At 46.0% G+C, this 25,778-nt stretch overlaps 1 protein-coding gene across 1 annotated transcript in view; it reads left to right on the top strand.

The window, feature by feature from the left end:
- The window catches only part of LOXHD1 (lipoxygenase homology PLAT domains 1), a 222,286-nt gene extending 211,518 nt beyond the window's left edge, over positions 1 to 10,768 (top strand). The window contains exons 39-42 of the mRNA XM_054986641.1: positions 1,333 to 1,503; positions 2,864 to 3,002; positions 3,511 to 3,678; positions 10,288 to 10,768. Coding sequence (XP_054842616.1) covers positions 1,333 to 1,503; positions 2,864 to 3,002; positions 3,511 to 3,678; positions 10,288 to 10,768 — 959 coding nt within the window. The remainder of the gene's footprint in view (positions 1 to 1,332; positions 1,504 to 2,863; positions 3,003 to 3,510; positions 3,679 to 10,287) is intronic.
- Positions 10,769 to 25,778: the final 15,010 nt, after the last annotated feature.

The raw sequence follows: 25,778 nt of genomic DNA, 5'->3' as shown, positions 1-25,778 counted from the left end.
GCTGGCCGGCTTGGTGTTGGAGACTGAGCAGCTTCACGACCTGCTCCCTGTTTTCCCGATCTTGCATGCCAATTGGTTCCACCCTAATAAGGTGCGTGGGTCATCTTAGGTCATGGCCTTGGCCACCAGGTCTGGGTTTAAACTGGCACGGAAGAACTCAATTTTCACTGACTCTGTCCAGTCTCGCACCTTGGCTACATACACCCTGAATTCGGCCACAAATTCTCTCACTGGGCGATTTCCCTGTCTCATGCACTTCAACTTCGTCCCTGCCCTCTCCTCCTTGAGAGGATCTTCATATTGCTCTCTGAGCATGCACATGAAGGCTCCCACACTCCGGAGTTCTGGGGCTTGGTCCCTATAGAGGATCACATACCATTTTGCTGCTCCCCCCCCCCCAACCTGGAGCCCAGGTAGCTCACCTGGCTGGCTTTATCTCAGAAACTCAGCCGCTTGCAATAAGAAGTATCCCAGTTCATCATGGTCTCCCTCAAAATGGGCTTCTAGAGGTGGCTGGGCTGGTTGCACCGGGATGGGTCTGGACAGGCTCCCGTCCTGTGACCCTTGTGGCAGAACTGGTTGGACAGGTGGCCCCACAGGAGCTTGGCCTTCTTGCCCATCTGGAGGAAGGACAGGCTGTTGACCCTGTGGCAGCTGGGCAACTCGATCTGGGCAGCCTTCTGGGTTCCACGGCTGGTCAGGTGGAAAGGCATCTCGCAACAGGTCTTGGATATTTTCCATACATTTGTACATGGTGTACGAATTTATGGAATTCATTTAGTGTATAGCAGTGTATAGCAAAAATGACCCAAGGCCTGGATATCAAAGAGATATGGTTTATTGGTTTTCAGTTTTCAAAAGAGGGGATTTTGGTATACCAGGCAAACCTCCTAGAGGGGAAGGAGAATGCTCGTTTCTCCCTTATCTCTCAATAGGGCCAAAAAATTCTCAGAGATAAGAATCAAGAGGACTGTATGGATGTGTAGCCAGGGAGTCCTTATCCTAAGAGGGCAGAGTTAAGGTGCCAGGCCTCACATCTGCCCAGTGACAGTTGAACTGAAGGGAAATAGCCCTTCCTTTGACCGCCATTAACAGTTTAGCGGATGAAGGGGAATTGTGAGAGCTGAGGAGATGTTTCCTGTCAGTCAAGGCAAGGCCCGAATGATTCCATGTTTCTGAGTCTCTCCCGCCCTGAGCTCCTGAGGGGAATCACAGGGCCCTCCATTTGGTAACTCCATGGAGCCACTAGGCTTGAGAGTTCTGAGCAGGCTGTTTTCATTGAGGCTTCTTCGTCTCCCTGAGCAAAGAGATGCTTCCTTTTTCCACCCCCAGGATTCGGGCCTGGCTGGCACCTGGAATACATCGAGGTGGAAGATTCCCTCATGGACAAGTCATTCCGTTTCCAGTGTGACCGCTGGCTGGCTAAGGACGAAGATGATGGGCAGATCATCCGAGAGCTGGCTTGTGCCAACAATGACATCCTGGAACTGAAGGAACGCACCAGTATGTTCGATGGCGTAGCTGGGGGTGGGGGAACTACACCTGCCAAGTCCTCACTCTGAGTTTTGGCAGTTTAATCCAGATAGTGATTTTCATAAATCTCTAGATCTCAGTTACTGCAAACATACATTGACTTAATTTATGCCCTGCTTTTACACTGTGTAATCTTCAAGAAAGGGGGTCTCTAAATATAATTAGTTAATAAATTAATTCCAATGTTTTCTTCCCCAACTATCCTCACAGCAGCCCAATGAGGTAGGTTAGGCTCCTGGGCCTGCACGATGACATCAGTTCCAGGAAGTTACATCATCGCACAGGTCACAACCACCCCTGGGAGTGCTCCCGTGCTCTGCGGGGGAGGGGATTGAGCCCAACTCAGGCCGGATTCGAACCGATTTGGTCTGAATTGGGCCACCGGAGCATTCCCACGCTCCACAGTGGCCTGATCCAGGCCAATTCGAACCCAAATTGGCTCTGATCAGGCCTGAATTGGTCTGGAACGAGCACTGTGCAGTGCAGGAGTGCTCTCATGCTCCGCAGTGGCCCGATCCAGCCCAATATGGGCTGATGTGGGCTTGATTTAGCCCGATTCAGGCCCAATCCTGGGACCTATTGTTAGATAGATTCCACTCCCCTTTGGCTGTTTTGTATTTTTACAAGATCTTTTGGCATGCTTTTAATTATTAAGATCATTTATTTAGCTACGATTAATGATTTTTTAGCACAAATGATGGGGTGGGGGAGGATTAGGGTTTGTTAATTTGTTTTATTGTTTGTATATTGATTTTAGTTCTTGTTTTTATCGATTTTAACTGTTCACCGCCCAGAGCCCCTGGGGATGGGCGGTATACAAATTGAAATATATATATATATATAAAAAATCATATGGTTGTTTTTGTGGGTTTTCTAAGCAGCTTTGAACAGGGCCGATTCCAGACAGCCCCCCGCCTCGCGAAACGTCGCGCGTCGTCGCGCGTCGTTGCGCAGAAAACGCGAAATATCGCGTTTTCTCGCGCGAGTTTTGCGCGACGTCGCGCAAAACTCGCGCGAGAAAACGCGATATTTCGCGTTTTCTGCGCAACGACGCGCGACGACGCGCGACGTTTCGCGAGGCGGGGGGCCGTCTGGAAACGGCCCAGGTGCAGGGAAGGCAGCATAAAAGACTTACAGTGAAATCCTAAGCAGAGTTATTCCAGTCTAAGCCCATTGATTTCATGCAGCTCATGAAAAGCAATGGGCTCGTGGAATCCTCATGAAATCAATGGGCTTAGACTGGAATAACTCTGCTTAGGATTTCACTGTTAACATGGAAAAATCTCCTTTCCTCTTACCATTCAATGTCTGCTTTCTTTCGCCTGTGAAGCTTACGAGGTCTTGACGATTACTTGCGATTTGGAGGATGCTGAAACAAAGGAGAACGTCTGGATTATTCTTGAGGGCAAGAAGGGACGTTCCAAAGAGTTCCTGCTGGAGAACTCATCCAAAAAAAGGAGATTTCTAAGGTTGGTACAGTCTTTCCTGTAGGCATCACCTACATTTGTCTCAGTAATCCCCACAATAGCCTGCGAAGGTGGCCTGCCAAAATTGTACATTTGTTACAGATGTGGGAGTGGACTCAGAGCTTTTGGCTTGCTTAAGGCCATGATTAGAAGGAATTGGTTTTATACATTTTAGAAAGGAAATAAAAGAGGAAATGCTTTGTGCAAATTGTTCATTATTTTAACTACATCTGGAATAAAGCAAATTAGTTTCACATGCTGAACAGGATAATTCCTAGTGGACTGTCCCATGATTTGGGATGGATGAATTATCTGTCTGTCTGTCTGTCTACCCATCCACCCATCCTCTTTTTGTGCTAAATAATTACAAGATAAACGGTGGGTTTCCCCCACATTTTCAGCCTCATAAAAATTAATTCACATCGTCATGTCACTAGTGATTGTAGGTCAGTGCCATCTTAATTAAAAATGTTTACTTGGTGGAGTGTGTGTGTGTGTTTCGTCCCTGCAGAGGAGCAAAAGATGAATTCCAGTTTTCTTCAAAAAATGTCAGCGATATTGCAGCCATCTGTGTTGGTCACTGCCCCAAAGATGGAAAGAAATCAAAATCGAGCACCAAGCCAGAGGTCTATTGGCATGTCAAAGAGATTGTCGTTACAGAGACAGAACTTTGCAACCAGTAAGTGGCTGTCAGTGAAGAAATGCATGCATGGCAGGGGGTGGGCCCAGGGTTGCCCGGCAACCAGCAGGAAGGTTCGGGCAGGAGCACGGGGTGGGGGGGGTGCACACAACTTTGCTGAAACTCTAGAAACCATAGAGGTTCAGGTGATTCCTAGAGCTATCCTATGTCACTTCCAGGTTTTATCCAGAAGTGATATGGCAACATCACTCATTCTTTTTCCAGCGGGAGGCCTTCATTCATAGTGGGAGACCAGGCAAGCGGATGAGTGCCTCAAGTACAACCATTTTTGGCCATTTGGGAGAGGTCCTGGGGTCCTGGAAATAGCAGATACTCACGCCTGCAGTCCTGCCTTCCATTTCAGAACTGGGCCTGCTGTTTGCTCTACTATTGGGGCTTTCCTGTTTCATCTGGTCTGCCCCTGTCAGAAGAGGAACGTTCAACAAAATAGACCACTGTTTTGATCCATGGCTTCTTATCTTTCCCCTCGTCCAGCAGATTAGACCAAACACATCATCTCCAAGACTAAAAAGTTCCAGGGAGGTGGCCGTGGTCGTCTGCTGGAGCAAACACAACTTGCAGTGCGTTCCAGGCTAATGGATTTATTACAGCATTTAGATTTTGTGGGCTGCAGGCCACTTCATCAGATGATTGAAGTGAATCCGCCGTCAGCAGACCTACCGACAGAGGAGGGGGGGAGAATATGGGAACAGGGGGGTTAAAAAATGCCATTTTTAAAAGATGTACACAGTGCAATTCTAATCAGAATTATACCCTTCTAAGGGCCAAGCTACACATGACGAATGACACTTGAACAGCAAGTGTATTTCTCCCTGTTCACTTGCCCTCCACTCAATCCACTTGCCGTTCAAGTGTCATTCGTCATGTGTAGCTTGGCCCAGAGTCAATTGAACTCAAAGGGCATAAAAGGGTGTGCATTTGTTTAGGATTGCACTGTTAGTCTTTGGAGAATTGCCCACAGTTGTAACTGATCTCAAATTACCGAAATCATTTTCCCTAGAGAAATGGCTGCTTTGTGGGGAGGACTCTATGGGTGGACCTTACCTTCCTTAGGTCCGCCCCCCCCGCCCGCCAATCTCCAGGAATTTCCCAATGAGTGTTGGCAACCCTAATTTCTACTGTAAAACAATTCCTCTTTAGGTTCACCAGTTTGAGATGAGTGTTGTTCTCAAAGTATCCAGTGGAAGGAGTAAAATCTCAGGGAGATTGGCCAGAACCCAGAGGTCTGTTTTCTGCTTGGTTAGGAAACTTTTCCTACTAGCTCCACTTCAGCAGGTTCCGCCATTCAGCCACCAGGTACAGCTGAGTTCCGCTTCCAGAGTCCCCTTCCAATGGACACCCAACTATCTACCCTCATCATCACCCCCACAGCACCCCCATGTCTCAAGGCCTGAGCTTTGGGAAACTGGGCAAGCCCCAGGCAGGCAGGAAAAACAGAAGGGTGTCGGGGAACCTACCAGGCTGCTGGACACTCCCAGTAGGATACTTTTGATTTAGTGGGTCCCACAGCAGGCAATTCGAGACCAAACTCAAATTTTCTCAAGGGGCTACCCAAGTGCATACTATCTTACACACCAGAATGGATCTCAGACTGTGGACTTGACTTGTATTGAAAAGGTTGGCCACCACAATCCTGAACAAAGAGTGAGGATGAGCAGCGATAAGTTACAATCCAGGCCGTTTCCACATGGCCCGTTGTTCCTGCCTTCTTTGTGTTTTGCTGAGTCACCACGACAACTCATCCTCCACGTGCAGTACCCACGAGTGCTTACTTTGGGTAGTGAGGTTGCAGGAAAACCTCCAAACAGTTTTTTAAAAAGTGGTTTTGGAGGGGAGGTCAGGCACTTCCGTCATCATAGACTAAAAGAGCTCCCGTCCCTGTTTTAAATTTGTTTTTTTTACTTTGCACATGCGCAATTGCGTGCAGCTACTCTTGCAAGAAGAATTCTGTGGCTGAACAGAAATATGAAGAAGGAAAGGCAAGAGCTTCGGGGGAAGAACTGAGTGGAGATTAAGAAGGGAGGATGAGTTTTCTTTAGAAATGCTTCAAATCCATATGCCAGAAAATGCAAAAAAAAAAAAAAAAGACCACTGGAAACCTGCAACAAACGAAAACATTGAAGCAAGTGTGGTCCCGGTAAAGATGCAGAAAACCGGGTTAAAAAAAAATACGTACACATTTGTCAAACGAAAAGGTGTGCATGCTTGGAGAAAAGCCACCACAGTTCCAAGGATGAACTGTATCTCTAAGGACATGAGGAAACAGCCCTAGACTCAAGTTGCCATGCAAAAAGGACTTACGTGCCATTCAGAAATATTCAGAATTCAGCAAAGAATGCTGTCTTCAGAACATTCTGAATATTTCTGAATTGAAATTTTATTATCCCTAGTATTCGGAATAATTCCGAATATTCAGAATCCCACTGGTTCCTGTGAAAAGCAGGATGGGCTGCTAAGGAAGTGAAAGTGAAACATATTCCCCAGAAAACCTGGTATCGAGAGTGTTGGGGCAGGTGGTTGAGTGTTCCCTGGTCGGTATTGCTATGTTTTTATAATAATAACAATAACAACAACAACATTCAATTTATATACTGCCCGTCAGGATAACTTAATGCCCACTCAGCGGTGTGTTGTTATTATCCAAACAACAATCACTCTGTGAGGTGGGTGGGGCTGAGAGAGCTCTGAGAGAGCTGTGACTGTCCCAAGGCTATCCCGTTGGCTTCAGGTGGGGAAGTGGGGAATCAAACCCGGCTTTCCCGATTAGCTCTTAATTGCAACATGTAAGGACCTGCCAAGTAGCTTTCCAAAAGACTCCACTGGGTTAATACAGCTTTATTGAAAAGTTGCTAGTATGAGGATCTTACAAAGTTTATTGTCAGGAATGAGGCACAACCAAGAATCAAGAGCATGTATCATTTACAGGTTAACATTCCCCCCGCCCTTCCTAGAGGCTGACTAATTCTGCTGGGGACTATGTGCACAGGGGAGGACACAGGGTTCAAGGTTATGTGGGCTCCTTTCCCAGCGGCTAGGAGCAAGCATCATCTAAGAGAGATAACTGCAGGAAGAATTCACACCCTGGGAGAGAAAACAAACACAGCTGCAACACATAATCATAACATCATAACCTCCAGCCCCACACGCACCCCGGTATGGGTACGGCAGATGCTGCCAGCATCGTGACACTACACCAAACTGGCTCACCAGCAGGGTGGTATTAGAGATTCTGGAACCTGGAGCAGAATTCCAGCACGGGGTCACAGAATCATGCCCCCCCACCCCACCGGGACTACTCCCACACCAGGGGCATGCAAGGGGTGACCCTTGCCCTGTATAAGAAAGGAGAGAGAGAGCTGCCCAACCTATGGATGGCTGGGTGTGAGTGGCCACTACCCCAGAGTTGGCTGCCTAAGCCCCTGGTGAGGCGATTGTGAGGGGCCACCAGCAAACGGGTTGCCCTAGCCTTGGGTGGTGTGGACTCGATCACCTGCTGCTGTGAGTGGGCAGTCCGAGCCCTCAATGGAGTGAGTTCAAGCAGCAGCATTGGGATCCTTTTTCTTCCCACCATTGTTATCATGGGGAGTTGGGCCACCCCAGTTCAGGTCCTGGGGCAGCTGCCCAGTTGCCATTAGCTAAGACTATCCCTGATTATCCCTGATTACCAAGGGGGAAACTGGGGTGGGAGGAAAGCCAGCAATAATAATAACATACTATTTATATACTGCCCTTTAAGACAACTTAATGGCCACTCAGAGCGGTTTAGAAAGTGTGTTGTTATTATCCTCACGACAATCACCCTGTAAAGTGGGTGGGGCTGAGAGAGCTCTGAGAGAGCTGTGACTGACCCAAGGTCACCCAACTGGCTTCAAGCGGAGGAGTGGGGAATCAAACCTGGCTCTCCAGATTAGAGTCCTGCCACTCTTTACCACTACACCAAACTGGCTCTCAGCTGATACCTATCTGCACTTAATGAATGCCAGAGCAGAGACAGATAACAGCAAGGGCTTTCACGTTAGTCCTTACCAACTGAAAGGAGGGCAGAGCTGTTTTAGAATCCTCCTGACGTGCCCAGATAGTTAACTACTAATTAATGCTCTGCACGCGAAAGCAGTCTTCCCTGTACTTCTTCATTCTTTATTTGATTCCCTCTTTATCTTTAGTATATATATTTACTTAATATTTAAGAATAAGAGTTTGAATCAGTAGATTCATAGATAAATTAGGTTGTAGAGTGCTAGGAAATTTAATATTTAGATTAGGCCACTTTTAGGTGTTAGGCATAAGGATAAAGTTTTGATAAGATTTAGATAATAGATGATAGATTTACAGACTTTGTGCACACTTTGTGTGTGTGTGTGTGTGTGTGAGAGAGAGAGATTATCAATTTTTTCCTGATTGTTCTGATGTAGCAGGTACTGTTTTAGGGGACAATGTGCTTGTTGGACAACATGGTGAACTATTAGCATGGTAGAGGAGGCTGACACATGTGAAGGGCATCAGGAACCCTCTGCAAGCCGAAGGAGATTGACTCATTGGCTTCCTGGATGAAGAACTGGTCTGTGAGGGTCTGGATACGGTAGTGGTGAGAGTGATGTGCTGGCGCTCAGTGGTGTGCCCAGTGAATGGGTCTTCTCCCAACTGGTTTTCCATAAAGCCATCCGCCAACTGTTGAGCTTCCCTGAGGTTCCCTTGGAGTATGGTTGGGATAGCAGGGCTGATTCCTCACGGCTTACCTGAAGCCTGAACATTGTGCAATGCTGTGGATCATGCCGGAAAAAATGTGGAAGATCGCGTTTTCTCACGCGAAAATTCGCGCAAGAAAACACAATCTTTTGCGTTTTTTCCGGCATGATCCGCAACATTGCGCAACGTCCCGGCTTCAGGTAAGCCATGTGGAATTGGCCCAGGCTTCCCATCTGCTCCAGTTTACTTGCTCCTGCTGCTCATAGTGTTTGCCCAGGTCCAGCACCAGCAGCATCGGACCACGTTTAGTTCTTCTCTGATGTTATGCTAATATCCAAATATTAGAATGATTCAGAATTCATTAAATTCTGTATCAAAAGGGTCACACTTCCAAATTCTGAATCCAAATTTTGGTCCTAGTGTACATTCTTTTTTAAAAAAAATCCTGGTGACTTTACCACAGTACCACTTGGTTGTCACAAGAGTTCCCGTTAGGTGACTTTTCTTCCTCAGCCGCTTGGAGTGGCGGTACGCAATGGGAGCTGGGGTGGAAGATCCCCCAACCAAGGGACGGGAACCCAGTGCTGAAGTGAAGCCAGCCTGGAGCTGGTCAGGGCCTGAATGGGAGACCACCTGCACCCTGGAAAAGAGGCAGGATGCAAAGGTGATAAATAGCCACTGACGCAGGCCACTCCATGTCTTCTCAAATTACGAACAGAGTTTCTCAACGTTCTGACTGAAGTCCACGTGGTTTCAAAGCTGTGCCACGAAATGTTCTTGTGTCAAAGCATAAATCCTTATCCTAAATATTCATTTATACACCATAGGGTTCCCATTTTTCTAGTGAACATCATGGAATAGTCTGGAAGTCAATTTCTTGGGATGAGGCTGTGAAATTTCAGGAGTGGGAAACATGGGGAAAGCAAGCTACGTGCATTGACAGGGCATGGCATGTTGTGGGATTTTGGCAACAAAAGGAATTCTTACAGAAGAAGGGTAACAACCATTCTGCCCAGGGCTTTTTTTCTGGGAAAAGAGGTGGTGGAACTCGGTAGGTTGCCCTAGGAGAAAATGGTCACATGGCTGGTGGCCCCGCCCCCTGATCTCCAGACGGAGGGGAGTTTAGATTGCCCTCTGCGCTGCTCAGCGGTGCGGAGAACAATCTGAACTCCCCTCTGTCTGGAGATCAGGGGGCGGGGCCGCCAGCCATGTGACCATTTTCAAGAGGTTCCGGAACTCCGTTCCACCGTGTTCCTGCTGAAAAAAAGCCCTGATTCTGCCTACCGAGATTACCAGAAAAATGCTCACTAACGAGTGCGTGCCTCCTCCTCACCAAGCAAAAGCAAAAATGCAAAATATTTGTCTAAAAGGCAAGCCGTTAATCCTTCCAAATTTTTTTAAATAGCTTCTTATTAGTTTTCTCATATGAGAATAGGGGAGGACAAGGGGAAAGGGAGGGAGGGAATATCAAATATATATTATAGAGTCTGCTCGAATTAGAATTCTACTTATCTATGTCCTTTCCACATAACATTTTATCAAACATTTAACTGTACTCATTAATAACACATTACAGTAGTGTCTTCATATAGTTACTACATTCAAGTCAGTATACTTATTTTTTATCCATTCAAAAATGGTGTCCATGGGACTGCAAAGTCTTCTTCTATTTGTCCTGTCATTAATGAAGTTAGTTTGTCCATTTCTGCATTTCTATTATCTTCACTATCAACTCTTCTTCTCGGGGTATTATTGCTCTTTTCCAGAAGGATGCCAATAGAGTTCTTGCTGCTGTTACTCCATGGATTATACAATATTTCTGATCTCTTTCAATTTCTTCTGGTACACAATTTAACAAAAATATCCTTCCAAATTGAAGGTTCCATTCTTTTCCTCCGGCAGGTATTTCTTCAGGTGCAATGCAAAAATCCCACTCCGCAGCAAGAGGGGTGACTGCAAAGTCTTTGAGTGCGCCAAGGTGATCGAGAGCTTTGCCAGCAAAGCGCGGAGTATGGTGCCAGTCAAATACGAAGTCATTGTGGTAACAGGGTTTGAGAAGGGAGCCGGTACGGACGCCAATGTCTTCATCACCATCTTTGGAGCAAACGGGGACTCGGGCAAGCGTTCTCTGAAGCAGAAGCACCGCAACCTCTTTGAGCGAGGGAAAGATAACCGGTTCTACCTGGAAATCCTCGAACTTGGGGAGCTGAAAAAAGTCCGGATTGAGCATGACAATACTGGCATATCATCTGGGTGGCTGGTGGAACGGGTTGAGATCACAAACTCGGCTACCGGCGTGACCACAAACTTCCCCTGTGGGAAGTGGCTGGATGAGAACAGAGGAGATGGGTTAATGTGGAGAGAGGTGTTCCCACGGAATTAGTCACCGTATCTTGCAGTGTTAAGGACACGGTTTTTTGCAGGGTTTAAGCCTCATCTGGCAATGGGATTTCTGTTCTGGAGTCTCTAGTCTGGATATCTATTCCAATTCTTTCTCATTCCAAAATGAATTTCCAATACATAAATCGAATGTTATTATTATGTTATTAGTGTTAAAACATGCCATTTTAGGGTTATAATACAAAACTATCCATTTGTTTTAACAGGCTTATAACATGGAGCTTGGGCAACTTCATAGTTTCAAAAAAAAATCCATCAAAAATGTTAATTTTCTTCAAAACCTCTTTTTTAAAAAAAACAAGCCCAATTTTTTATAAATTATTCTTAATCCAGGGTATCTTTATACTTGCTTTGCTTCCCTTTGCATACCTGTTAGCTATAGAAGCTGTTTAGCAGTGTGTTTTATTTCAAAAACTTGTTAGAAACTTGTTAGAAGTGTGTGTTATTTCCAAAACTTCTTATTCCAGAATTTTTAATAAGAAATACCATTTGGTTTAACTTTTTGTAAAAGAAGAAAATATGTACTTTTTAAAATACATGAAAAATATCAAACCCTTTTTCTGGTTTAAAAAAAAAATCCAGTGTGTGCTATGGGGTCATTTTAACTTTGCCAGACCGCAGAGTGGTTCTGAAATGCTAATAAAGTTTCTTTTAAACCAGTTGTTGTATTTAATTGTAGACACTGACAAATTCCTAATGACGAGACAGTCATGCCCCATCTAGAGATCTAATGGAGTGGTTCGGGAGTACTTGCCTTCAGTTTTTACTTATTTATTTATTTACTTCATTTATACCCCATTTTTCTCCCTAACAGAGACCCAAACATTCTCCCCTTCGCCACTGAATACTCACAACATCCTTGTGTTTGGCTGACAGGGTGTGACTGGCCCAAGCTTCCATGGCAGAGTGGAGATTCCAACTTGGGACTCCCAGATTCTAGTCCAACGCTCTAACCACTAGGAATGCTAGCTCTCCTAAGCAACTAAGAACACCCTTTGAGATGAGGGAACACTTGATAGATATTGAGGTTCTCCATCCAAGGCTACTGGAAGAACCACAGCTCAATGGCGGAATACATGCGTTGCACGCAGAAGGCCGAATATGAAGTTTCTGTCTTCTTCAGTTAAAAAGATTTCAGTTAGCAAAGCTGGGGGAAAGAACTGTGCTGTAAACCTAGGAGAGCTGCTGCTAGTTGTAGCATGCAGTACTCGGCTAGTCTGGTTCAGAATAATGTTCCATGTACTGTGCTTCTGTGAGGGCCAGTGAAAAGTTCCAGGGGTACTGTAGAGTTGCCAGGTCCCCTTATCCTCCAGGCGGCAAGTGCGGGGGGGACCTGGCACTTACATTCTGCCTTTCATGTGTCTGTCTTCACATGTGCACTCCCAGCACTTGTGTGATGATGTCACTTCCAGGAAGTGACATCATCACGCATACAACAGGAATGCTCTCATGCTTTGTGCGGGGCTAATTCTGGCCCATTTGGGGCCAAAATTGTCTCCAGTGATGCATGAGAGCACACCTATGGCAAGTGCAACAATGTCAGGAAGTGATGTCTTCACACACACACACACCCTGGAGTGCACATGGCGCGTGATCCCAGAATGCCTACTGGTGGCCGGCAATCTCTGGGGGGCTTCCCACCTCCCACTTATTATTGGTGGATTTGCAAGCAAAGGGGCAAACCCCCAGGAGTTTGTCCACCACTGGTGGTCACCTGGGAACCCGAAGTGCTTACCTGAGCTGAGTCCCTTTGGAGAAGAGAACACAGGAGAGTCGTGAAATTTTTGTAGCACTTGCTTTGTTTACAAATATTGACAGTGTGCATGGGGAGGCCTAGTGGTATACTGGGGGGGCAACCTATTACCCCACATCAGGTATTCAGAGAGAGATTGCTCTCTTCCCCACAGACACATATGCTCTGTGCTTCAGCCAAATCTCAGCAGAGTCTGTTTGTCTCTTTTAGCATCCAGTCTGCTTTTATCATGTAAACCTACCACCTGCACCCTTCTGTCTGCTGTGGGAGTAGAATGGCCAAGCCTAGATTGGAAAATGCCTGGAGATTTGGGGGTGCAAGCTGGGGAGGACGGGGTTTGGGGAGAAACCTCTGAAAGGTATACTGCCACACAGGACCTTTTTCGGGGAAAAAAGGTGGTGAAACTCAGTGGGTTTCCAGAATAAGGGGCAACTCTTGGTGGGAGGTGGTGCCCCTAGTACCACATGCACGTGAGCAAAGTGAGCACATGCTCCCAGGACCAATGATGTCACTTTGGGTCAGCTGGAACAAGGGGGGGGGTTTAAAAGTTTAAATCACCCTTGGCAAAAATGGTCACATGGCTGATGGCCCAGCCCCTGATCTCCAGACAGAGGAGAGTTTAGATTGCCATCTGGAGCGGCGCAGAGGGCAATCTAAACTCCCCTCTGTCTGGAGATCAGGGGGCGGGGCCACCAGCCATGTGACCATTTTCAAGAGGTTCCAAAACTCCGTTCCACCGCATTCCAGCTGAAAAAAACCCCTGTCTATTATAGTTACTCAGAGAAGCATGGACACTTTATACAGGCCCTAGCACTTTGGAATTGCTGCTACTACATAATACAAATTTGTGATTGAGGACATCAACCACTAGCACTATGCACTTTAGAAACACATGATTGTACCTTTTTGCATTACTGGGGTGGTTGACTTGTAAGCAGTGCTTTTTTCTGGGAAAAGAGGTGGTGGAACTCAGTGGTGGAACTCAGGACCACACAATGACATTATTTTGGGTCAGCTGGAACAAGGGGGGAGTTTTTTAAAGTTTAAATCGCCCTTGGCAAAAATGGTCACATGGCCGGTGGCCCCACCCCCTGATCTCCAGACAGAAGGGAGTTTAGATTGCCCTCCGTGCCAGTGACCAGTGGCACGGAGGGCAATCTAAACTCCCCTCTGTCTGGAGATCAGGGGGTGGGGCCACCAGCCATGTGATCATTTTCAAGAGGTGCCAGAACTCCATTCCATCGTGCTCCAGTTGAAAAAAAGCTCTGCTTGTAAGACTTATAAATGTTCTAAGTATTCTCTTGATGGCTAAAAGATTGCTTATAAATGACGATTGCTTATAAATGACACTTCAAAAAAGATTGTAATGATTCTTTATTGTTCTTATAACCTAGCTTAACTTGATGCTTGAGTAAGTCGATCATGGCATGTTTTCTTGTTTGGCTGTTGCTTTCCGTGATTCTCTCTTCTTTGCTTTCATTGAAGGCAATCTAGCAATACTATCCCAGGAGGAAGGATGCTTGGAAAATATTGTATTACCTACTTACATTTAGATAATGATTAGGATATAATTTGTTTATACATCCCTTCTAATACCCAATATACAGCAGACATAGCAGTAGGAAAGGAGTTAACTGCCATAATGAACGAACAATATTTATAACATTACTCCCCTCAAATAAACAAACCGTGCAATTGTAAACTGAGCTGCATCTTTCTAAATCGGTTGAAGTCAACAGGCTTAGAAGAGCATAATTCTGTTTTAGGACTGCACAGTAAAAGAGATGCTGCGACTTAAACGAGAAGAAAAATAAGGAATGTGAAAAAGAAGAAAATGATAGAAGGGAGATGAAATCATACCCTCGTGCATAAGCTAATTGATAACATCCGTTGGAGACAAAACTGGAAGGGATTGAATGCTGCTGGAACATTCCAGAAATAGCTGCCGAGGGCTTCCAACCGCTTGACACACTATGCAACCCAGGGTCTTAGACAGAGGTGAGCGAATCTGGGATTGTACCATGTCAGACTATGGAGTGTGTGTGTATGTGTAATATATATATATATATATATATATATATATAAAAATATATATTTTTAATATAAAATATATTTTCTTGCTTGTACTGAACTACCTCCTTGGAAACATGTTGCATAGCCTTTATGTGTGATTTACAACAGCAAGGCCTTTCTTTATATAGGGGAGTTTCAAAAATAGGACTGTTCCCCGCACTTGCAGTCTGAACTCTTAGTTCATTGACCCTCCTAGGGCTGGCAACTCCAGCTTGAGATATTCCAGGAGATTTGGGGGTGGGCCCTGGAGATGGCATAGTTTGAGTAGGGGAGAGACCTCAGCAGGGTATAATGCCATAGAGTCCACCCTTCAAAGCTGCATTTTCTCCGGGAGAATTGATCTCTGTGGAGATCCGTCCAGGAGATTTCCGGTGGAGGAGGCTGGCAAACACAATTCTTTTCTACCTCCATTTTCCCACCTGTATAATGTATGGATTGTCTCTCATTCCCACAGTTTTTTCTTCCATAGAAACAGCAGGTACAGGAAATAGCTGCAAAGAAAACAGAAAAACCACAGGGAGGCTTCTTAGCTTAGAGCACATGCCCGCTGTGCAGACGGTCTCAGGTCTGATCCCCGTGCTGAGTAGATAAATGAAGACCCTTTTAAGGCACAAGGCAGGAAACATCCATTCCACCAGAGAGCTGCTACCGATCAAACTAGATGGTCATCATGGGTTAGATGGACTGATTTAGGGTCAATTCACACGTTACAAATTCTTTGTGTCTGTTCAGATCCTATTCATCAGAAATTGCCTGGAAGATTCAGGTTCTGAACTTAACTCCTGGGTATGTTTGAGATCAGGACCCTGGCATACGGGCAGAGAGGGCTTTGACCACTCCCTGAGTTTTCCTGACCTGAAATGGCCTTGGCACACTGCTCTGTGCCCTGCTGGGAAAATATATGGGTAGCCCATCTCTGCAGGGAAACAGTTGCTACCCAGGGCTGTTTGGGATCAGGAATACGGTTCAGGAGAAAAGCTTTAAGACCGCTCCCTGTGTGCCACCGCTTGATCCAAATCGGTCTCAATTGCATCTCATTCTGATGGAACTCTCAGACCAGGGCATTTTTTCCTGGGAAAAGAGGTGGTGGAACTCAGTGGGTTGCCAGCACAGGGGGAAACTCCTGGAGGAAGGTGGTGCCCCGGTACCACATGCACGTGCGCAAAGAGCACACACACTCCCAGGACTGCACAATGATGTCACTTTGGGTCAGCTGGAACAAGGAAGGAGTTTTTTAAAGTTTAAATTGCCCTCGGCGACAATGGTCACATGGCTGGTGGCCCCACCCCCCGATCTTCAGACAGAGGGAAGCTTAGATTGCCCTCTGCACTGCTTGGCCTCTGTGCCGCTTGGAGGTGCCGGAACTGTGTTCCACTGCGTTCCAGATGAAAAAAAGCCCTGTCTCAGACCATGTCTATTGACAGGACACATGCAGTATACAGGGATTTGCCTTCAGTTGCCAACAGCTTCATGCATTTAACAACAACAACAACAACGTCCAATTTACATATCACCCTTCAGGACAACTCAACACCCACTCAGAGTGCTTTATGAAGTGTGTTGTTATTATCCCCACAACAAAACACCCTGTGAGGTGGGTGGGGCTGAGAGAGCTCTGAGATAGCTGTGACAGACCCCAGGTCACCCAGCTGGCTTCAGGCGGAGGAGTGGGAAATCAAACCTTGATCTCCAGATTAGAGTCCTGCCACTCTTAGCCACTACCCCAAGCTGGCATATCTGAGCTGCGGCCATGTGTACAAATGGGCCAACTGTGGCCTTCATGTGCTCCCGAGTATTCCCCACATGACCCGATGGGATATAGATCTCTAGTGCATAAAACATGGACTAGACCCCAGGACTGAGAAAATGTTCCCTGTAGCAGCTGCCTAATAAGGTGTCAGTATTAAAAGAGCAAGAGTCTGGATTCTTTTTCTTTCTTTTTCTGCTGTGTTAAACTTTTGACTTTCCTCCTGAGAGCCATTCCCGTTGCTACAACAACTAATGCTGCAAGCGTAATAAGATTCCTGTGGAACTTTTCCAGCGGAAGGATTTACATATATTTCTCGAAAATGAACGGCATTCTTGGCAAAGACAGATGGGACACTGTGGAGCGGCCAGGCATGGCAATCTTGTTTGCTGCAGCGACTTCCTCATTTACTGATGTCTTCTGACTGACAGAATACGGAAACCTGGATTAAATTGGCGTGGTCCAAGAAGCTGAAAATTGCAAGGATGGCTTGACAATGCTAACCTCAACCGAGCGGGTTGAAATTAAATGCTCTTCTCCAAGGCCTTTTTTCTGGGAAAAGAGGTGGTGGAACTCAGTGGTGGAACTCAAGACCGCACAATGACGTCACTTTGGGTCAGCTGGAACAAGGGGGGAGTTTTTTAAAGTTTAAATTGCCCTCGGCGAAAATGGTCCCATGGACGGTGGCCCTGCCCCCTGATCTCCAGACAGAGGGGAGTTTAAATTGCCATCTGCACCACTCGGCGGTGCGGAGGGCAATCTCAACTCCCCTCTGTCTGGAGATCAGGGGGTGGGGCCACCGGCCATGTGACCATTTTTAAGAGGTGCCGGAACTCCGTTCCACCACGTTCCTGCTGAAAAAAAGCCCTGCTCTTCTCACTGCTCCTGATTTGCTTCTTTCATGAGCATCCCATCTCAGCTTCAGGGTGCTGTTAGTAGACCAGTTGACAGATTAGCTGATCGCTGGTTTCAAATCCAGAGAGTTAGCCGTGTTAGTCTGTAGTTGCAAAATAGTAGAGTCCAGTAGCACCTTTAAGACTAACCAACTTTATTGTAGCATAAGCTTTCGAGAATCATAGCTCTCTTGGTGCATCTGACAAAAAGAGCTGTAGTTCTCGAAAGCTTATGCTACAATAAAGTTGCTTAGTCTTAAAGGTGCTACTGGACTCTTTACTATTTCGCCTTCAGGTGTTACCTTTCTTTTTTGGTGATAGTATAGCTACTCTTGACTTTGTTACTACCATTAAACTGTCTTATGTTATTCCTTCTTCACCAAAATATTGGGAATGATGCAATTCTGGGAGAGGAAGGGGAATCTGGAGGACTAATGAAGTAATCACAGCTCCATGCCAATGGATAGAGCCACAACTGGTATAAAACCAATACACAGTTACACTGTGCAGTGTGTCTTCCCTCAGTGATGAAGCAGTGCTTCGATGCAATATCAGATTGTGGTTCTATTGAGGGTAAATTTTCTTGGGTCTTAAAAAGGCCAAGCAATGCAGCGGGAGTGCTTGTGACATGCCTGGAAGTTATGTCACCATGGACTGTGTCTAATAAGGGGGCACTGGGGACACGTAATGTCTTCACAGCAAAATGTTCCCAACCTTCAAAGGCAATTTCCCAGTCCCTTCAATGCAGATTTCAGGGCCTTGGTGGCGTGCTAGTAAAAAGTAGCGTTTGCAGTGGAAATGGTGAAAGAAGAGCTCTGATCCACCTGCATTGGCCATCTGCAGGCATCCCCTGGGGCTGGAACACTCTATGACAACTTACCTGAGACTCTTGTGCTCTTTGTAGACACCCTGGGTTTCACACAACGTAGTGCAACATTAGCTGTTGTTAACATTCCTTTGCTCCAGACTAGACACGGGCACGAATTGGGGAAAAAAAGAACCACGTGATTCGTGGTTCATCATGTTCCACGAACCATGAACCACGAACGTCCATGAACTTTCCCTGGTTCACGAATCGGTTCGTGGTTCGTGGTTTGTGGCATTTCAAGTGCCTGGCGCCAGCTGCTGAAACTGACATGGGGTGTTTGAAACGGATAGCCCCCTTTTCCTGTCGCCCGGAAGCGGCAGAAGAAGGCTGTCAGTTTCAAAACACCCCACGCTGGCTTCATCCGATCGGGTGAAGCCAGCACGGGGCGTTTGAAAGTCGCAGCCCTCCCCTGTTGCTTGCAAGTGGCAGAGGAAGGCTGTCAGTTTCAAAACACACACACTGGCTTCATCCAATTGTGTGAAGCCAGTGCGGAGCATTTGAAACTGACAGCCCCCTTCTCCTGCCGCTTGCTGGCAGCAGGAGAACAGGGCTGTCACTTTCACACAGCTGATCGGCTGAACCTGGCACGGGGTGTGTGAAAGTGACAGCCCCCTTCTCCTGCTGCTCACAGGTGGCAGGAGAACAGGGCTGTCACTTTCACACAGCTGATCGGCTGAACCTGGCACGGGGTGTGTGAAAGTGACAGCCCCCTTCTCCTGCTGCTCACAGGTGGCAGGAGAACAGGGCTGTCACTTTCACACAGCTGATCGGCTGAACCTGGCACGGGGTGTGTGAAACTGACAGCCCCCTTCTCCTGCCGCTTGCTGGCAGCAGGAGAACAGGGCTGTCACTTTCACACAGCTGATCGGCTGAACCTGGCACGGGGTGTGTGAAAGTGACAGCCCCCTTCTCCTGCTGCTCACAGGTGGCAGGAGAACAGGGCTGTCACTTTCACACAGCTGATCGGCTGAACCTGGCACGGGGTGTGTGAAAGTGACAGCCCCCTTCTCCTGCTGCTCACAGGTGGCAGGAGAACAGGGCTGTCACTTTCACACAGCTGATCGGCTGAACCTGGCACGGGGTGTGTGAAACTGACAGCCCCCTTCTCCTGCCGCTTGCTGGCAGCAGGAGAACAGGGCTGTCACTTTCACACAGCTGATCGGCTGAACCTGGCACGGGGTGTGTGAAAGTGACAGCCCCCTTCTCCTGCTGCTCACAGGTGGCAGGAGAACAGGGCTGTCACTTTCACACAGCTGATCGGCTGAACCTGGCACGGGGTGTGTGAAAGTGACAGCCCCCTTCTCCTGCTGCTCACAGGTGGCAGGAGAACAGGGCTGTCACTTTCACACAGCTGATCGGCTGAACCTGGCACGGGGTGTGTGAAAGTGACAGCCCCCTTCTCCTGCTGCTCACAGGTGGCAGGAGAATGGGGCTGTCAGTTTCACACATCCCACACTGCCTTCAGCCAATCAGCTGAACCCAGCAAGGGGCATTTGAAACAGACATCCCCCTTCTCCAGCCACTCGTGGGCAACAGGAGAACGGGGCTGTCAGTTTCACACATTTTGTGTGGGAATTAATGGATTGGCAGTGCCAGCCTGTCTGGCTTCACAAACTGCTCACGACTCTCACAAACTGGGCAAAAAAGTCATGGAGTTTGTGGAAAACGCAGCCCCACAAACCACGTTTTCATGAACCATGAACTGGCCCAGTTTGTGCATTTTTTGATTTATGTCCGCCTCTACTCAAGAGCAACAAAACATGGACATTATCCTTGGCTAGATTCTGCATTAGACTGATGGACAATGAAAACTGAGAGTCAGAGCAGAGCACTAGGTAGACTATTGGACTAGGATCTGGGAGACCTGAGTTCAAATCCTCCCTTCACCGTAGAAGCTTGCTGGGTGACCTTAGGCCAGTCACACATTCCTAACAACCTAGCTCACAACGTTGGGAGGATAAAATGGAGGGGATAATATTGCAAGCTACTTTGAGTCCCCATTGGAAAGAAAAGTGGAGTATCAATAAAGTAAACAGATAAACAGATACATATCAGCAGATACGGTTGTTCCGGACTGCCCCCGTATCTGCAGCTGGCCACCTGGTCCCATGCATTTTTTTTCAACGGATTGTGCAATTACGTACACTGCTGTTTTTAAGTGAACTGTATTATAGATATTTTGATCTTGGTGTATGCTACCATGTTTTATTCTATTATTATGATATATGTTGTGCTCTGCTCTGAGCCCACTGAGGGGAGAGCGGATTATAAATACAATTTAAAAAACCAAAATTCAGCAGCAAATCCGGGGCTGTTGCTGGGAAACAACAGCCACAGAATTTGGGAAGGATGCAAACTTCACAGTAGGTCAGTCTGTACCCAGAATCGCCCCTTGTGCTAGAAGTCCACACCAGGCCTACCCCCCCCCCTCCAAGGTCACTAGAAAATAGCACATGATGGTGACATTATTGCTGCACATCAGGGGCTACAGGCTGGGTGGAAGAGATAAACCCATGGCTTCCAGTCAATCTCCTGTTCTTAAATCCTCTCCAACTCCGATTCCATGTCATAAGTTATCCCCGAATATGGTACAGGTGGGGCTCGTTCCTTAGAATACTTTTATTTGATGCTGCCTGCCTCTAGTCTGAGAACTTCCTGTTCCATGTTAGAACCCTTTTCTGCCCCCTTTTTGCCATGTGAAAATTGAAGCAATAGCAAGAGCTGCTATGGATTATCTTTTTTGGATTATGCAGCTCTGGCTCTTGACCCTTCAGGAAGGGGTCAATGAAGAGAGCCAGACAGGGAGGATCAGGAAAGAATGAAAGCAATGTCTAGCAAGTCAGAGGCAGAGCCAAGGAACAGTCTGGCAACTTATGGGTGGAGCCAAGGCAGCGTGTTTGGCAAGTCATGGGCGGAGCCTGGAATAATCCGGATTTTATTGTTTTTGCTGCTCCAAGGCTGATTCCGCACACGTTGGATAATGCACTTTCAATGCCCTTTATCAATCGTTTGAGTTGGATTTTTTGTTCCACACACAAAAAAATCCGTTCCAAATGATCTATAAAGAGGATTGGAAGTGCATTATCCAACGTGTGCAGAATCAGCCCAAATCTCGTTGCTATTTATGTTACAGAGTTTTCAGGGCCATTAAAATATCAGCTGTTTGGCAGCCCTGGCCTTTAACAATAGCGCAACAGTCACAACTGCAGCCCATTCACAGGCTTTCTTGGTGGTTGCCCCTACCCTGAAGGATGACCTGCCTGAGGAGGTCAGAGAGCCCCCACTCTCCTAGCCAAAACAATGAAAAACCAAATTATTCAAAAAAAGGCTTTCGTATTGTAGGGAGGGGGTCTCAGATGTTTTGCTAGAGTTAAGGACCATAGACCTCACCACTATGTTGTCTTATATGCAATCTGTTGCTTTAAATATGTGCTGCTATGTGCTGCTTGTGCTTCATGCTGTCTAATGCCGGCCCTAGAATTGTTTATGTTCTGTTTCAGCATTTCTTCAACTCTGTATTGGAGTCTCACGAAACCTGTGTTTATTTACCTTATGGCATTGTTTATGGAAATGTCCTTGAAATTGACTGTACTAATCTCACAGTGTGTAATCTGCCTTGAGTCTCAGAGCCAAGCTACAAGTGATGCCTTACACAGGTTGGACACTTGTCAGCTTCCCTCAAGTTTTGATGGGAAATGTAGGTGTCCTGGTTTTACAGCTTGGCTCTCCATTACAGCTGCAAGACCAGGACGCCTACATTTCTCATCAAAACTTGAGGGAAGCTGACAAGTGTCCAACCTGTGTCAGGCGTCACTTGTAGCTTGGCTCTCAGTGAGAAAGGCAGACTATAAATGACATAAATAAATAAAAATAATAATAAAAACACGGCGCAGACTCCAGTTTTAACAAAACCCACCATCGGTCTTATCACAACACCACCACCAAATACTCTGGGGAAGTAGTTAGCAATGCAATTCATTTTATTAGTTATAAATAAAGTACAAAAAAATCCACCAAAAGGGAATCTAAGCATTTACACAATTTCTAATGTCTCTTCGATCCCCTCCCCCAAATGCGCTATTGCTTTAATATTAATAATAAATATTTTTTTCTAGCTTTCGCCTATAAAATAGTCTATGTAGCAAAATGTTGCACAGCACAACAGAACAGCAGTAGGAGTACAAAAAAAAAAAGGCGGACGATCCATTCACTTTCCTCTGCCACTGAGGGAAAACGGTGTGTTTGAACTGCATTGGGTTTGATATAAACAAACAATTCCCTATTGTGGTAGGTGCATGTTTTTTTTTTAAAAAAATGCCTAGAGAAGACAGTCAAGTATTAGTCTCACAGAACTGCAGTGGACCTTGCAGTCATCAAATTCTCAAAACTTTCTCTGCGGAACTGAAAAGCCCCAAGTAATGTTACTCTTTAGCATCAAGATGGCGGAGCTATGCAGATTAAAGGGGAAAAGGTGCAGACGTGGGCTAGTTTGGTTCTCAATGGCTTCTATTGGATGCTCAAGGCCAAAGTCAACGGAACACAATTTAGGACACGGTTCAGTCAAAAATGGCCCCTTTCACCGTGTCAAGTTCACTCGGAGCATTGATTGAATCAGCTAACAGTCCAATATTTTATTTAACTACACCCGTTAACTTTCTGTCTTATAAACAACTGACTGCTCTGCATGCCCACAAATAAAAGGAAGTGCAGGATATAATCACGGAGCAAAAAGAGACTCTTCCAAGAGCTGGTGGTCCCAACCTTGACTAACAGGAAACCCATGATGGATTTTGTACTTCTGGTTGCAGAACACACAAAACCCCTGTTCACAAGTTGCAAGTAAATGCACATACAATCTGTATACAGTGCACATTTGATTGTTCTTTGTATGGGCATTGAGTTATTCCCACATTACATGCAATGCACACATCCGGGTACTGGTCCTCACCTCAGTTTCATTTGTAAATTGGACATGTGCTGGCTCTTTCATACAAACAGATGTACACACAGAGAGTCTCTCTACACAACACAAGACATCTTACACGGGATGCTCAAGTGACTTACTTGCTGTGTAATCTTATATTCAAGTGTACTCTGTCTCCCTAGCAATGCATGCGTACTCAGCATGGGAGAACAAGTCTAAGAGTTTTCGCTTAATCCTACTTGTGTAAGAGCTAAGCCACAAGAGACAAATTGCACAAGGAGGAGCACGTGAAGGGAGTCGCAATGTTAGCGGGAAAGCTGAGTTTTAAAGGAAATCGGAAGGCTTTGTCAATTTCCCCTCTCTACAGATCCCTGCTCAGGTTTGTTTATTTCCTCTTTGCCCCTTAGAAGGGGAGGTGAAACTGACAGAGGCAAAGAGGAAATGAACAAACCCTCTGAGCAGGGATCTCCCTGGCTCTATAGAGAGGGGAAATTAACAAAGCCTTCCAAACTCTTTTAAAACTCAGCTTCCCAGCTAACACTGCAACTCCCTTCACGTACTCCTCCTTGTGCAATTTGTCTCTTGTAGCTGGGCTTTAAGATGTCTTGCACACAGAGATTCATAGAGGCAGGATTTACATGCAAACTATAAGAGAAAGGTAATCTAAAAGCAAGCAATCAAGAAGAGCCTTATTTTCCTCCTTTTCCTAGTGTATGCACCGATGTTTACTTTGGGCTTAAGACTGCAATGCATTCTAGAACAGGGAGACAAAAGGCCACCCATAAGGGCTGATCTAGACAACCGGGACAGATGCTCATTGTGTGCAAAGTGTGACGCCTTCCAAACATCTAGTCTTCCAAACATCACTTGTGACTTGCCACTTTCTTTGTTGCTTGTTTAGGATTTCATCTATGCAAGGCACAATAGGTGCCTCTGCCTTGCTTTTTCCTGAGTTTCAGGGGGAGCCATTTCAAACCGACTCCGAAGAGACTCCAGTTGACAGGATTTTTATCAAAAAATGTATCTTTTGACAAACCATGAACATCTCAGACCAACGAGAGCTTCCTTTGGCTGTAGACTTTGGGTTCCCCTCCCCTACTGACAGCTTTCTGCTCATATTGATGAAAAACAGGGTCTCTTACTGCTCCCAGCCATAGTAGGCCTCCAACGGCTTATGCTAGGAGAAAGCCCTCACTGCTCAGCACACAAACCTATTCTCTGGAATAGGCTCAAAAACCCATTAATGAACTCAGAACATGTATCAAATGGCACCGGAGAGAGACATTCTGTGAGTAACAGCCGTCTTAACGTCCCCATCGCACCTCAGTCAGCATTACTCATGGAGCGATCTCGAGGGAGTTTCTTCACAAACACATGAAAGGGCTGCAGACATGTCTATCTGGGAAGACAGGAGCTTTCCCCTCCCTCAGAAGATTTTTGTGTTAAGCACCCTCTTACTTAGCTTGCAACAGTGTCCAAGCTTTTGGATCACATGCTGCCCCAGATGCAAAGTCTTCCGTCTCTCACTGATTCTTCAGAACGAACATTTGCACAAATAGACCCCGTCCATGTAACAAATCCCCTTTCACCTTTAAAGCATGTTAGCTCCTCTTTCCGTTAAAGGTTTCGTGCATCCTAGCATGATCAGAGCCCCCCCCCCTCCCAATGAGCCACTTGTGGTCATATCCAATCATCTGGCAGGCCTTGATCCGGCATCAATTCTCAGAGGAAGGAATGTCCCTTTGTGAATTTCATCCAAAGCTTTCCTCAAGAGATCCATTCCTTGTATTTGGTTTAGAGCAGGGCTTTTTTTCAGCTGGAACACGGGGGAACGGAGTTCCGGCACCTCTTGAAAATGGTCACATGGCTGGAGGCCCCGCCCCCTGATCTCTAGACAGAGGGGAGTTTAGATTGTCCTCCATGCTGCTGGAGCGGCATGGAGGGCAATCTAAACTCCCCTCTGTCTGGAGATCAGGGGGCGGGGCCACCCGTCATGTGACCATTTTCTCCAAGGGCAACCCACTGAGTTCCACCACCTCTTTTCCCAGAAAAAAAGCCCTGGTTTAGAGGATAAGCACAATGTTTCCCTCAGCGCAAAAGGCAGAAGTGGGTGGATCTTCCCAGTTTGATGATGAGTGCAAATAATATTCATATTCATATATATGTTCGTGTGTGTATGTGTGCATGTGTGTGCGCTAAAACACAGCCACTATATTGCAGAGTTTTCACTATGTCACAGCATACAGAATCAAAGGTTTGCATTTTTTTTTTATGGAATGTCTCCAAGGTAACAGCACCACGAGTAATACAGTTTGTCACACACCCTGAATTTTTTTTGTTTTTGAAACGATAAATGTGCCCCACCCATTTTTTAAAACTCTTTGAAAGTACCGACACATGCAAAGCATTCCATTCCCAGAAATTATGCAAAAAAAATATTATGAGGTAATAGAGGAGCAATTAAAAAAATTAGTATTAATTTCTAAATAAATAAATTATAATCAAAAATGCAAAAAAGAACCCAACTATAAAAATAATTAAATAAGAACCCACAATATCTACAAGTTAGTCATAAATTATGATTGTTAAATATAAGGCATTTAAACTCACAAAACCCTGTAAACTATCAATTTTTGTTGTTCTAGAGATTTTTTTTCTTGTTAAAGATCATTCTATCTTCTCATTCACACAAGACGTGTTAACCATGAAGATGTCTAATGCAGCGCCAAAGGTAG

Source organism: Eublepharis macularius, chromosome 8 (genome assembly GCF_028583425.1).
Source record: "Eublepharis macularius isolate TG4126 chromosome 8, MPM_Emac_v1.0, whole genome shotgun sequence".
NCBI classification, from domain to species: Eukaryota; Metazoa; Chordata; class Lepidosauria; order Squamata; family Eublepharidae; genus Eublepharis; species Eublepharis macularius.
This window is presented reverse-complemented; position numbering and strand designations above follow the sequence as displayed.